The 14,039-nt window shown below is 46.0% G+C and overlaps 1 protein-coding gene across 1 annotated transcript; it reads left to right on the forward strand.

Annotated features, from left to right (window-relative positions):
• Nucleotides 1–77: 77 nt before the first annotated feature.
• Nucleotides 78–12,648, forward strand: atxn1l (ataxin 1-like). Its single transcript, XM_012834629.3, has 3 exons — nucleotides 78–238; nucleotides 1,659–2,857; nucleotides 4,199–12,648. The coding sequence occupies exons 2-3, from the start codon at nucleotides 1,796–1,798 to the stop codon at nucleotides 5,684–5,686; spliced, it is 2,550 nt and encodes an 849-aa protein (XP_012690083.2). The 5' UTR covers nucleotides 78–238; nucleotides 1,659–1,795; the 3' UTR covers nucleotides 5,687–12,648.
• Nucleotides 12,649–14,039: the final 1,391 nt, after the last annotated feature.

Raw genomic sequence — 14,039 nt, forward strand, 5'->3', positions numbered from 1 at the left:
CAAATGTACAACAAAATAAATGGCATATTTCATTATCAGTTTTAAGAAGCCAGACGAAGAACACAACCAGGAAATAGAGTAACAGTTTCTACGTCATTTTCTAGCGCCACTGGGGTTCGTCTGCTGCTGGCCTCCGAAATGGGCAGAACTCATCAGCCCTGATTTGATGATTGATTTCTCACATTTATTCACCAAAAAGCATCAAGTGCGAGCGAGATACCCATAATGTCATGGATAGGTAAGTATATGTATTTAAAACGTTTGCCTCTAAACGCAGATGATGTATTTAGTCAGGGAGGTGAATATTAGCTAGCAGCGGGTGGCTAGGATATCTTGTTATCCTCGGTGGTGTCCACTCTTGCCAAAAATGATTGCACTGTTTGGCCTTCTTATTTGATCACCTGTCTATTGCACCTCGTAAAACAACTTTTTTCGACAGATTATGAGGTTAATTTATGCATTATGACCGGCCATTTCAGATGACCTTTTTCAATTAACGTTATGTTGTGAGCCACCCAGGGCTAGCTAGCGTTATGTTGCTGTAAAAGTCATTGGCTGATGGTGTTTTAGCCAGCTAGCATTTAGCGTGCTAACGGTAAAGAAAATGTTAACGGATGGCGTTACTCGAAGTTAGTGAAGTGTTTCAGCGATTTTCGGAGGAATTGTCTCGTACCATTAACCACAGCCTGTGAAGTATCATCAAATACAAAAGCTTACGTAGACATTATTCGAATTGCTTTTTTCAAGCATCCTTTACTGTCCAGTAACTGAACTCGTGTGGCAGAAAAAAAAATAAGATTTTAGATTGCTCTGCGATGATGCAAAATTTAGCCTTCTCCCTTTACAAATTAGCTGTCATTCAACGTTAGTTCAGCTTTTAAACAAACTTTAAAAAAAGAATGACACTAGTGTTGTGTATTTCCTAAGGCACAACTGGTATTAAAGTAGAATTATAAGTACATTTATATGCCTTTTGCAATGACGGCCAATGAGTTACATAACTTTATGCTTTAATGTTTTCACGTTTTGCATCTTCTACATCCTTATTCGTGTTAATAGGGTTGTAATATTCCTGTGAGTTTGACACATCCATCGACACATTTATTTACGTGTGTGTGTGTGTTTGCGTGCGTGGGTGGGTGTGTTTGGGGGGCAGAGATGAGTACTCATTTCCTTTTCTTGCTGACGAATCGTACTTAAATTAGAGCAATGTCATTTGTATTGGAAGAAACATGTGTATTGCCAAATTGAATTAAAATCTGAACCCCGATTAGTTCCCTGATTAGCGTTAGCTATGTTTCATTAGCACAAATATACTTCCTAATTCATATTTCTCCCATTTTTAGAAGTTGTGACGGAAATATAACAGTAGTGATTTTAGGGTGTATTGTGTAACAGGTATTTTACATTTTTTTATTTCTATTTGTTTTTTGTTCAATGTTATGGACCGTCTGCTTACACTTCTTTAGATGTGAACCAGTTGTTTGAAAAAAAGATATTATGAGATTCCTTCAATATAACCTGACATGAATTCCCTTATCTATGCTCATCCCAACTACCTGTGACCAGATTAAGAAATAACAAAGGGTTGCTGCACCATATTCTCAAATTAGGGATTGCTATGTGTGGGTTGAATGAGATCTTGGTTGTGTCCACAGATGAGGGGATGGCCCAGGTGAGCAGGAGCTTCTCAGAGCCAATTGCAGTGGCATCACCTGCCTGGCAGACAGGCCCAGCTCCCTGCCCTCTGCAGTAAGGACTCCAGCCAGGACCACCAACCCCATTCAGGACCGCCATGAAGCCAGCCCACGAGCGCAATCAGGAGTGCTTGCCTCCCAAAAAGCGGGACCTCCCGGTCAACACCAATAATAACAGCAGCAGCTACAGCAGCACTACAGGTGGTGGAGGGGTTGGACCAACAGCAACAGCAGCAGGAGGAGGAGAAGAGGCCACCTCCACCCAGAATGCTGTGGCCAGCAGTGATGTCCAAAGTGGCGCTGGTAGTGGGGAGTGGTTACGGGCCCAGCAGAGCCTGCATTACAGCTTGGAAGGGGCGGAGAGCATGTCAGGCCTGGCACCTGACCAGTACGGTATGCTGTACAAGGTGGCCCTGCCGTCAGTCACCTACGCCTCCACCAGCCTACACCCTGTGCTCAGCCACATGTCCCCTGCCTACACCGTCCCCTCTTCTCTGCTCCAGCACGCAGGCCTGTCCTACCCTTCACTCAGCTACGCCCAGATCCCCCACTCCTCGCTGCAGTTTGTTGGCTCCCCGTACGCGGCCGTGCCCTACGCCGTGCCCCCTGGCTTTGTCCACAACTCCCTCCTCTCGCCCCAGTCAGCCATCCCCCAGCCCCACGCCGTCCCGCACCTGGTCCCGTATCCATCGGTCATCCAGGAGGGCGTGATGTCCTCCCCGCCCCAAACGCATGTGTCAGCCCACGCCTATGCCAAAGTGGCCGCAGCTGCCGCCGGAGGGGTGCCTCTGGTGCTCTCCTCTGACCAGGCAGCAGCGGCAGCCCAGCAGCAGCAGCTGGGGGCGGTGGGGGTCCTCTCTGCTGCTGAGCTCAGCCCCAGAGGAGTGCCGGTGTTCTACCATACTCCCAGAGCACAGGCCTCCAGAGAGGCCATGGAGCAGGAGCGGGAGAGGGAGTTGAACGGTGGGGAGAGAGAGCAGCATGCGGCCAGAGAGCTGCTCCAGAACTCGACCCACGCGCACAGGAATGCTCGACTGCTGCAGGCGGCACCGGGAGCGCCCGCCTTGGACTCCCAACACCAGGAGCGTGGCTTGAAGGGTCGGCGTCCCGATGAGAGGGCCTCGCCAGGCCAGCGCAGCACACCGGACACAGACCTGGAGGTAAGCTGCATCCATGCCACATGACACATCTGGAGGGGGTCTGCATGGTTTGTGTTAGGTCTTGGACAGCATCCCTTATGGTATTTGGATACAGTTTAGGCATTTACAGTGAGTAGTTTGTGGGAGTATTGGGAGTATTAGGACTTCCCAACAGGTCATTTATCAGAAATATGCTGCAGTTATTTATAATAAAATCGACTGTTACAGTACAACACTAAAGTATGAATATAGTGCCCCCTACTCAAGTACTGTGTATGATCTCATTATAAGTATTGTGTATTATCTCATTATGACACACCTTACTCCTTTATTAAATCAAATCTGCTTTGCGCTTAACATTTGTCTGTTTATACTGTGTCTCAATGGAATTTTACCTCCTGAAGTAGCATACAAATCACTGTATGGTCACATACTAGAGAGTCTTAAATTATAAAGGCGGAAGAAAATTTCATTCATAGTTGTAGTGTTGCATCAGATTCCATGTCACAGGACTTCAACCTGCTGAATCTGAATCACTTTTTTTCCCCCTCAAAGCCGCTGCTTTTCGCTGAGCCACAGTAGCAGTATTTCCATGTTCCTCTCCACTTCCTTCCTTTATTGGTGGTAGTTTGGGTGTGTTGGTGGTTGGGTAACTCTCTGTCATGCTGGCACGCTGTGCTGGGAGGGGCTGGAGAGGCCACGGCTGTTGGGGTTTGTGGTCTTTACTGGCGCTAAGAGGAAGCTGCTCTGTGGTCATTTGATAGGGGGAGAGGAAGGGGAGGACAGACCTTGTTGGAATGTACCCAGTGATGATGTGTTTCATTCCTTGTGTGTCCAAGAACTGATGATGACCAATACTGTAAAGAAAATTCTAAATTAGCATTCAGTGAAGTACGGTTTGATTGACATCATCCATTAAGAAGGAGTCTTTATTGTGTTTTGTGCTTTCAGAGAAGGTAGCGCCTCCTGTGACTGCTGCACTTATTTTTCTTGCTGCAAGTGTTAGGCCTGGATGTTATTTTTGTCCCTTAATTACAGTTCTTTAGATGGCGGAACATGGAGATATCTGACATCCTGTGTTGTTATCTGAATCCGCTGCAATTTTGAGAAAACAGGTTTGATGAAGAATTTGGGGTTGGCGGATTGATGTAGCTTAGATTGATGTAGCTTAGTGGCTCATCATATTTTGAGAAACCTTTGCCTTAATAATCTTTGCTGTTTCATGGCAACATAGAATACTGGCAGCAGTACGAGCTACCCAATTTCCCTAAATCAAACCAAACACAGTACTGCTGCACATTTAAGTGTAAATCATTTAATCATTCAAAGTATTGGTGCGTGACTGCTTTTGTGTTTTCTCAGGTCCAGCAAGTAGTCGGATACTTGGCGTCTCCTGTTCAGGCTTGCAGTCGCAAAGAAGCCCTACATGGTCCCCTCAACCTGTCCCAGAGCTCCCAGCGGAGCAGAGAGGCTCATGGGGAGGGTAGGATGGTGTATGCGTCACCCCCAGTCGCCATGCCCACTGAGCTGCGAGCTCCAGCACACGCCCAGCAGGCGGTGCAGGCCCAGACGGGCCACCACGCCGTCTTCCTGGCCAACGGCCAGCCGGTCCTCATCCCCCTGGACTACCACCGCCATGCCCAGCCACAGCAGCAGCCACACCCGTACCCCGGCCAGCCCAACGACGCAGCTGCCGCCCCCATGGCCTCCCCGTCGCCTTACCCCAAAGCCCATGAATACCCAGCCGCGTTGTGCCTCCCGGAGCGGGCCGCGGCGCCCGAGCTCCAGCAGCCTCCCCCGGCTCAGGCCATCCCCGCGGCCATAGCCCTCGCCCCAGTCCCACTCCCCGCCCAGGCCCTGGCCCCCCAGGCTTCAGCCCCTGGCGCTGGGCCCTCGCACTTCATGAAGGGGGCCATCATCCAGCTGGCCACAGGCGAGCTGAAGCGGGTGGAGGACCTACAGACGCAGGACTTTGTGCGCAGCGCGGAGGTGAGCGGCGGCCTGAAGATCGACTCCAGCATGGTGGTGGACGTGCGCGCCAGCCAGCAGCGGCCCGGCCTGGTGGCGCTGCACTTCAGCGTGGGTGAGCAGCAGAGCAAGGTGACCATCGACGTGCCGCCCGAGCACCCCTTCTTCGTCTTTGGCCAGGGCTGGTCGTCCTGCAGCCCCGAGCGAACGGCGCAGCTCTATGGCCTAGCCTGCCACCACCTGCAGGTGGGCGACGTGTGTGTGTCCATCGCTCTGCAGCAGCCCCCGCCGGCCCAGCAGAAAGCCCAGCCACAGCAGCAGCCACAGCAGCACCACCACCAACAACAACAACAACAACAACAACAACAACAGCAGCAGCAGCTGGTACATGCCAGGACTCCCACCAAATCAAACTCCACATCGGGGGCCCTGGCCCAGCCAATGGGGCCCCCGGCGCCCCAGCACACGCGGCCCCACAGCCAAAGCCACTTCAGGATGGAGCGCGTCCAGCGCGAGAGGGACAGGGAGAGGGCGGAGAAGGACGAGGTCATGCACGTAGTGCCGCTGGGACACGCCGAGGCACTGCCCCGGCCCAACAGGACTTCTGCCGAGCATCCACGGAGCCACAGCAGCTACTATTTGCACACGGAGGGCCACTCGCGGCACGAGCCGGTCAGTGGCGGCGGCAGCGGTGGTGGTGGTGGAGGGAGCTTTGCGCTCACCTCATCCAGCGCGGCGGCCCAGAGGCGCTGGTCGGCCCCCGGCACCCAAAGATATGCCGTCAAGAGCGAGGAGAGCCGCATGGCGGGCCCCTCACGGCCCTCTTTCATCCCTCAGGAGGTCAAGTTGTCCATCGAGGGCCGCTCCAACGCCGGCAAGTAGCAACAGCACACAGATTGTCTGAATGGAAAGGGTTGGTGTGATTGCAGAAAGTGTCTGAACTGGAGGAGAGAGGGAAGAACAACAGAGAGAGCGAGAGAGAGCAAGAGAGAGGGAGAGGGAGAGAAAAATAAAGTGGGAGAGATTGCGAGAATGAGAATGTAGCCTCAGAATGTTTTTTGAGATTTTGCACACACATAAGAAGACTACACTTTTTTTTGTTTTCTTTTCTTTTCCTGGTTTCAGGCGTGAGGGGCGCGCTCATGGATTACGGGTCATTTTCGGACCAGCGCACCCAGAGCGAACCTTCTGCTCCTGGGCCTCACTTAGCTGGCCAACTCCCCCCTTTACCAAAGCCTGGGGCAACTCTGCCCTACCTCCCTCTCTCCCTCCCTCTCTCTCTTTCTTTCTCTCTCTCTCTGTCTCTCTCCTGCAGAAGATGTCCAGCCATCAGTCACGCACTCACATTCTCCCTGCCCTGAAAGTCCATCACCTCGGCCCATTAGAGGGTGGCAGTGAGGGTGGGTGCTGCACTGGAGAAATGGCACTCCTAAACACTCCCCTCCCCTCACACACACACACACACATGTTTTTTTTCCCACAGCATTCTCATCCCATGATCTAGTGAATAGACCAACGGTAAATTTTAGTTTTAAATTTCCCTTTTTTTTTTGTCTTTTTGAAACCCACTGAATGGAAAAGACACAAGGCACACTTGAAGGTTCTCTGTATGCAGATTTGTCTCTCGGTCTCTTGCCTTGCAGATACTACCCTCTTGAGCTCTCAGCCATGTCCGCACCCAAAAGACTTCTTACCTCCTTCCTCAGCTGTCCTCTTGTGTCTTGTCTCAGGGTGTGTTGATGTTTTGGGGGTGAGGGTTGGGGGGGTGATGGTGTTTCAGGAGATTCAGGCAATCGGAACGACACCTGACGAACACCTCAGATGCTGACAGCCGCGCCCAGCTCGGATCATAAGCTCGCCTGGCGAAATCACACGCCACCCGTGCCACGGTTACACTATCTGTTTTTTTATATATATTTCTTTTTTTTTTTTTCTGAAGAGATTCTGAAACTCTGCATTCCAATGTCCTAGTGTGATGGCTTCTCAGTACCTCTATGGACAGTATACCTCTGTGTGTGTGTGTGTGTGTGTGTGTGTGTGTGTGTGTGTGTGTGTGTGTGTGTCTGTCTCTGGCCATTGACTGTTGGTTCAGCCATGCTTGTGCGTGCTTTCTCCTGCTTTAGAAGCAATGTTTGGTGTGCACCAAAGTCCCCAGCCCTACTTCTTTCTCCTTTTCCTCGTCCTCTTCCTGCTTCTTGTCATCATCAAGGAGGGACAGCCAGGCCTGGCTGCCGACGACTGGTCTATCCCCGTGGCGACGTGTGACCCCCTTACTCCTGCGCAGTTACCAAAATCCGAAGCAATAGTCCAGTCAGAGCACGAGGCTGGTTATGTTCACCACTCAGTAGTTTTGTCTGAGTTTTTTTGGGGATGGAGTGTTGTTATTTTAATATCGGCTCTGATTTAGTATGTTTTTGTGCTACAGCCATAGTCTCTGCCCCTCAGGCTTCCATTTTACCCCAACCCTACCCCACTGGCCAGAAATGTCCGTTTTGTTGTCCCCATGTTTTTGAGATAAAAGCTCAGATGTTTAATGTTACTACAGGATCACTGTCAAACAACGCATGTTGGTATTTACTTTTTCCTTTATATTCGGAAAAACTAAACGGGATACTCACCATTTTTCCAAATCTCTGCGGTCGGATGCTTTTGCCCAGCCGTCTGCATTTTCCCAGGGATCCATAATGATCTACCTTTCCAGACTTCATCAAGAGAGACTTGGCTCCCAGTCTATGCCGATGAGCTTTTTAAAGTCTTTTGTTTTCCTCCCCCTCTTTTTGTAGTCAATGTATTCTTGTACAGTATATAGGAATCCTCTCTTCTTCTTACTGTCTCTGGCAATATTAATACTGCGTGGTTCTTAAGATTGTCTTGCATTGCACATATTATGAAATTTCACCAATTGATTCACACTGACATTTTAATGGGAATCAAAATATCTATATGACTATTTTAGCTTTTTTAAATGAAGGGAAAGAAAACATAGTTTTTGCAAGTGCGAAAGAAAAGGTTTTTCTCAAGGAATTTTGATGGCTAGAAAATACTGACTGGCATGGTAGACACTGTTTACAAAATTAGCCAAGAGAAATGCTGCAGTTTCAATTTTCTTACACTGATAAGTTAGTCACACATGATTTTGAAATGGTGGAAAATAAGTGCAATTAGACCTGGTGTTTAAAATTAAACAAAAGAAGATATGTATTTGTTGGAAACGGCATTCCAAAACCCAAGCCTGACATTCCCATTATCCCATCACATTTTTCAGTGTTCTTGTTTGTGTCCTTGTTTTTTTCTTTTTCTTCAATCTTTCATTCTTACTCTCCATCTGGTCCTTAACTGCATGATGTTTTGCGCAATCCCCAACCCCCCACCCACCCCTATGATCAGTCCCTTAGTTCCCACACCAGACAAATAGCCCACGGATTTTCCACGTCCCACAGTCTAATCTTAATTCTTCCAGTCTCAGAGAAGGCGTGAAGTCAAGGCATGATAAATTAAGCATTGTCTTCTCTATACACCCATTTGAGGTAGTGTTTCATCGAGGCCTTCCTTCTGTCTGTCTGGCTAACTGGCTGACTGAGTCATGAGACTTTGGTTTCCCAACACATACTACTAGTTGAATATGTGGCCTACATGCTGTGCCAGCTCAAAATAAAAAAAAACCTGCTATACCCATTAACCATATTTTGGTGGTGAGGTCCAATTTTGATATATGTCTGTTTCAGTGACTGTATGTTAGGATAACAGGCTCCTGCAGCTGGTCCGTTACACCCAAATTAGCCTCCAAGTGTGAGGCCTCTGCTGAGTCTGTGGTCATGTCTTTCATAGTAACCATGAGGACCTCTTTCGTTCCACTGCACGTTCCACTCAATGCACTGGTGTAGAACCCGGTCTGTAAATCTTTCAGGATTCTGTGACAACACAGTGCACTTTACCCCCCCTCCATGTCAGATAGCCAGCCCTGTGAAAGAACAGGGACAGACAGACAGGACAGGACAAACAGACATTTCACCACCTTTCTTAGTATTCTGTTTTTGTCTGTATGCGGTATGGTCGGGTTCGACCTCGTGACCAAAATGTTACTCATCTGTTGCACAGTGAATACAGTGTGATCATATGGGTCCATAGAACAGCACAGATACTTTCAGTTTCCGTGTTGGACTATTTTTAGTAATATTGATTTTTGTTTGTTTCAAGTATATGGCTGTGTCAGTTTTCTGGTGTCAGAGAAGCAATATCCTCAAACGAAATACCTGAGAAAAATAAGTCATTTTTTTTAGCATGTGCTATGCAGTAAACCTTTTGAATTGTTCCTCCTGCCTGCAGTCCCCAGGCACACACAGAACAATTACTTTAACTTCAGTTGTTTCTAATGTTTTAACCGTCTGCTTTCCATGCATCAGTCCTACAAATAATATGGTTCCTTGATTACCAGTAGAGGTATGTAGGTATGGGTTTTAAATTTTTTTTCTTTTTTTTTCTTCACCTTTTATCTCCCTAGGGTTACAGTCCCAAGTACTGTAGGTATTGTCTTGAGAAATCAGCATGGCCTATTACCTCCTCACTGCTGTTTGCATCTTGCAGCACGGTAGCGTCTTTCTCTCTGCTGATGATTTAAGACAGCACAGTAATGATGATGTTGATGGTGATGATAATGTCAATGGCGGATGGTTGCGCTTTTTCTCTGGGTCCCCCTGTGCACTGCCTTACCAAATGTCTGCCTGCTCTTCGGTCTCGTAGCGCACTCTGTTGTCAGGACAGCCCGTGATGGCGTTTTGCACTGGATTTGCAAAGTGTCTGAGAGTGGCCGAGCACATTCGCACTACGAGAAGAGAAGGCAGCTGCAGGAAGCTATGTCTGTGCCTTTCTGTTGTCCGGCCCAATCTTTGTACCTTCCGCCTTTTCACATCTATATAGAGCTCCTTTTGGTTCCTGCCTTGAGAGTTGTGAGTGATCGGTCAAGGCCCTTACCCCTTACCCCTTACCCCTTACCCTGTCTTTGTCCGCGAGTCAGATATTTACCCCTAGTGTGTTTGATAGATGTCGTGTAGTTTGGTCGAGCCTGCTGTAAGTTACCTCCCCATGGGGCATGCGAAAGCCACCCCTTCCTCCTTTCCTGACGTTCCTCTTTGGACTCAGTTTGGTTAGGGCCCCCCCCCCTTAAATGGTTCTGACACCTCACACGAGCGGTAGCATAGCATTAGTCCATAGGGTAACCTTTCACCCCCCACTGCATATACGTAAGCCCCTTTAACCTGAAATATACCCCTCAGGATGGGGTGGAGAGATGAGGGGAACCTCTCATCGATATGTAACCTCACAAAACCTGTCCCTGAAGGACAAGGCCCTCCTTTACACTTGTCTTACTGAATTGAAGACATGTTGCACTTATTTTCCCTCTTGTTATAGTGTGTTAAAAAAAAATGGTGAAAAAAGAAAGTCTTTTAACTGTTGGCTATCGGTGATATTTTTTTTCTTCTTCTTCTTCTTTTTTTTTTCTGAACTATTTAATCACACATGAAACCATTTGAAAACAATCATCCAACTGATGTATGTGTGTGTTTTGCGTGTATGTATGTTTGTACAGATAAAAAAAAGTAAGTTTAGTATATTACAAAGCTTGTTGTTATAACGCCTTAAAATATGTGCATCATGCAATACGTCAGTGGAATAACTTTTTTTTTTTGTACTTCCCCCCCTTCTCCTGCTGTTTTTGTTTCTTCTTTCTTTTGTTCTGGAGAGGTGCTGATTTCTCTCTGAAGCACTGGCTCTGTGGCAGGCGTGAGCTGGCAGATGTAGCAGTGGTGGTGCACACTACCCCAAACCCACCACTGTCTTGTACTGTTTTGGTGGGAGGATAGTCAGAAGTGCAGCATATCACTAGGCTGGACTCATTCACACTGCTAGTGAGATGGTTTGACCCTCAGCCATAGTGCTTCTTCCCAGACAGGCTTTTAAAAATGTTGATTCATTAGAGCACACATCGCATGCTTTTTCTTTTTTTTTTTTTTTTAATAACTCTGCCTTTTCGGTATTTATTTTGGCCCTCGTGTTATCATGACAAGAGCGAGGCAAGCAGTCAACCCATGTGTCTTCTTCTAACACAGACATACTCGCCCCCTTCCCCTGCACAGCTGATATCATGGTGTTTCTGAACAGTGCACTCAAAATAGAGGTTGGCCTCATCCTTCTTCTATTATAGTAACCTTTCCTGTCTTTGCACCAGGTAGTTGTACATTTGAGCACAGTGCTATCATTTTTGTTTCCCCGTCAAACAAATTATTTTCAGTGTCAGAGAAAGGCTGTATGAAGTTTGTTTTGAGTCCCCATGCTGTGGTATTCGTATCGTTGGTCTGAGGGAAATCTAGGATGTCAAGAAAAACATGTCCTTCTTACTCGAGTTTGGCCATGCTTTGTGGAATCAAGAGAGTTGATTTTCTTTATACTTTTTTTTAATTTCTCCCTTTTTTTGTAAACGGTTTAAAGTTTTAAAGGAATAGTTATGTACTTTCAAATTCAACATTGTACTTTTGGCACTAAGTGACACTGCTTTTTAATGTGATGTGTGACCAGTTTTAAAAAAACAAAACAGCATCTTTTAATGCATAAAAATCTGCAAAATATATGCAATGATGTATATGTCATATTCAATCCTCAAGTATAATCCAGGTTGTATAAACTTTGTATAGTGAGTTTTAAAATTGTATGGCCGTACCAATATGTATTAATTCTTATCAAAAGCCTTAGAGTTGTCTACCCAAAGTGCTCCCTTAGAATCACCCTTCCACCTACCTGAACTTTTCAAAAGCATTAATAACTATATTTTGTTTGCGTTTTTATTTGTACCCTTTTTTTGAATAAAATAGATTTGTACTGTATATTTGTACCTCTCTGTGAACTACTTAGGGCGGTTTCGTTTGTTTTCTGTTTTTGTTTTGCCGTTTTAATTCTATGTAAGGACACAAAGATATTGTATTTTTATTGTTACAGCTAACTTCTTGGAAACTTTGCATTTATCATGTTTGTTAAGTAAATACAATATAATATATATATATATAATACTACTAACTTGATCCGAGTACTCTTTCAACCACAGTTAAGAATGTTTTGCATTACACCAATAACCTGACAGATTAATGTGCTATTTGTATGCTTTGTACTTGCATGCAAAAAGGTCATATCATAAGCCACACTTCCCACTTCACTTCACACTTCAAGCAGATCTTAAGATGAGACAGGGTGGCATCTTCTAGTTGGGTCATTGTGCTGGAAAGAATGGAGTGAAATTGACCCGAGACTGTTTAACGGTCGAGTAGAGTGTGTGCTCTCCCGTTTGCCCTTTACATAACCCAGGGTTGCATTTGGACAAGTCCACATTGTGTGTGTTTCCCAGTGTTACACGGCCCCTGTCTGACCATGGGAAATAATAGAGCCCTTTGTAGAGCAAAAGTAAGGAAGGTCGTTTCAGAGCGGGCCACTTTATGTTTGCTGACTGGAGCAGCGAGTGAGGTTTGAGTAAGTGAATTAGAGTGAGAGAAAGAGAGAGGACAACCCAACTGAGCCGTAAAGTCAATGTTTTATTCCACATTCTATTCCAGGGTCCATTGTGAATCTGTACCTCTGTAAATCCAGTAACAGAGGCCATTAAGAAAAATGAGACGACGCAAATACAGTGTCTTTTCCTTCTCCTCTTCTGGTTCCACTCATTCATTTTGGCCTTTTTTCGTAGATAATTCTGTAAACATGAACATCAAGAAAGAATCCTGATTTGACTGACTAAAAAAAAAAAAAAAACTTAAAAGGCATTTAAAAAAAAAAAAACAATCCCCCTATTTGCAGGTTAATCAAAGACGGTTAAGGAAGGAGAGGGGGGGGGGGGGGGGGGTAGGAACTTGGGCAGGCAAAAAAGTAAACTGCAGAACACAAGCTCATACTCAAAAATTTCAAGACGAATGCAGTTCATCACATGCAGTGTTGAGCCCAGACGTGGTCTGTAGCCACATCAGGACCTGACTCCATGGAGCCTGTGGAGAAGCAAAGAAGGTAAACGGCAGCAAGCACTGTCAACAGAATCATTCCCTGACAATACAAACTCCTGTGCTTGCTTTATCCTATACGTGGTAGAAATGAATCTAACTCTTTTTGATTCTCATGTGGCAAACTACTCTAGGCATTACAAATAACTCTTATCACTGTGATAAACCACATTGCTTTTTGTTTGCAACTGTTTGGTATCTCATATTTAAGACTTGAAGAGGAGGACATCTGAGTCTTGCTGCAAATCACACTAGTTTGTTGTTATGACCTTATGATCTGGAGGATGTTTGTGAAATCACAGAATCAAAAACTATTTTTATAGCAGGTAGTTTCCAGTAAAAATGCCAAATCTGCATCTTCTGACTATGTTTAGGTCAATGAGGTGAAAGGTTGGACAAAAATGTTCCCAGCAGTTTCTATGGTTTAGTGTGCTGAAGTTAGGACCGGAGAACTTGAGTTGATTTGCCTGAGTTGTGTGATTCAATGGAGTCCATTTTGAAGCAGTCTGCATAGTCATCATAGAAAGTGTCAAATGTGTCTCAGTAATACAAACCCAATGTTGCATAGCGGTTTGAGCCAACCTTGGGCCTGGAAGAGCCACAGCGCTCAGATTTCAAACTTTTTTACTGCTGTCGTCAGCGTAGCTCAAATAGGGAGCAAGAACATACCCCATTATCAGAGAATGAATGTTGTTAACCATATATATTTTCAGTCAGAAAAAAAATGTAATATTGTGAAAAGCTATTCATATCAGAGGTAATGTTTTAAAATAGGCCCAACAATATATATATTTTAAATAAATCTGCTCTAATCTTAAACGAAAGCAAAGGAAATTGCGGAATGAAGTTATTAAAAAGAGAAATCTCTATACTGGCCCTGTTTTCCAGAGATAGTGTGGAGATTCTGAGGTGAAGTGGTCAAGGATGGCACCAGAGTCTGCAACTCCCCCTGGTCTGCGGGCCACCAGATATACTCTCTAATAGAACTACAAGTAGAATTGCAGCAGAATGTTCCCTCTCCTCCCCATCCAACAGCATGTCTTCCAGGGATGTCGGCGTCTGATTGGCTGTTGTACCACATTGCATCATGTCGGAAGCTTTGTAGCTGCGGTCCCACCCATGAGTAATAAATATATCACGATTACCCTCAAAGTTTTCTTGCATAATTGCAAACATCATTTCTGTCATCTTTAAAACAA

Source organism: Clupea harengus, chromosome 6 (assembly GCF_900700415.2).
Source record: "Clupea harengus chromosome 6, Ch_v2.0.2, whole genome shotgun sequence".
NCBI lineage: Eukaryota > Metazoa > Chordata > Actinopteri > Clupeiformes > Clupeidae > Clupea > Clupea harengus.

What these genes read in the sequence shown, in the direction of transcription:
- atxn1l (XM_012834629.3), top strand. Translation starts at nt 1,796, where the DNA reads ATGAAGCCAGCCCACGAGCGCAATCAGGAGTGCTTGCCTCCCAAAAAG. An exon ending in CACCGGACACAGACCTGGAG is followed by an intron (nt 2,858 to 4,198) that starts GTAAGCTGCATC and finishes GTGTTTTCTCAG; the next exon opens with GTCCAGCAAGTAGTCGGATA.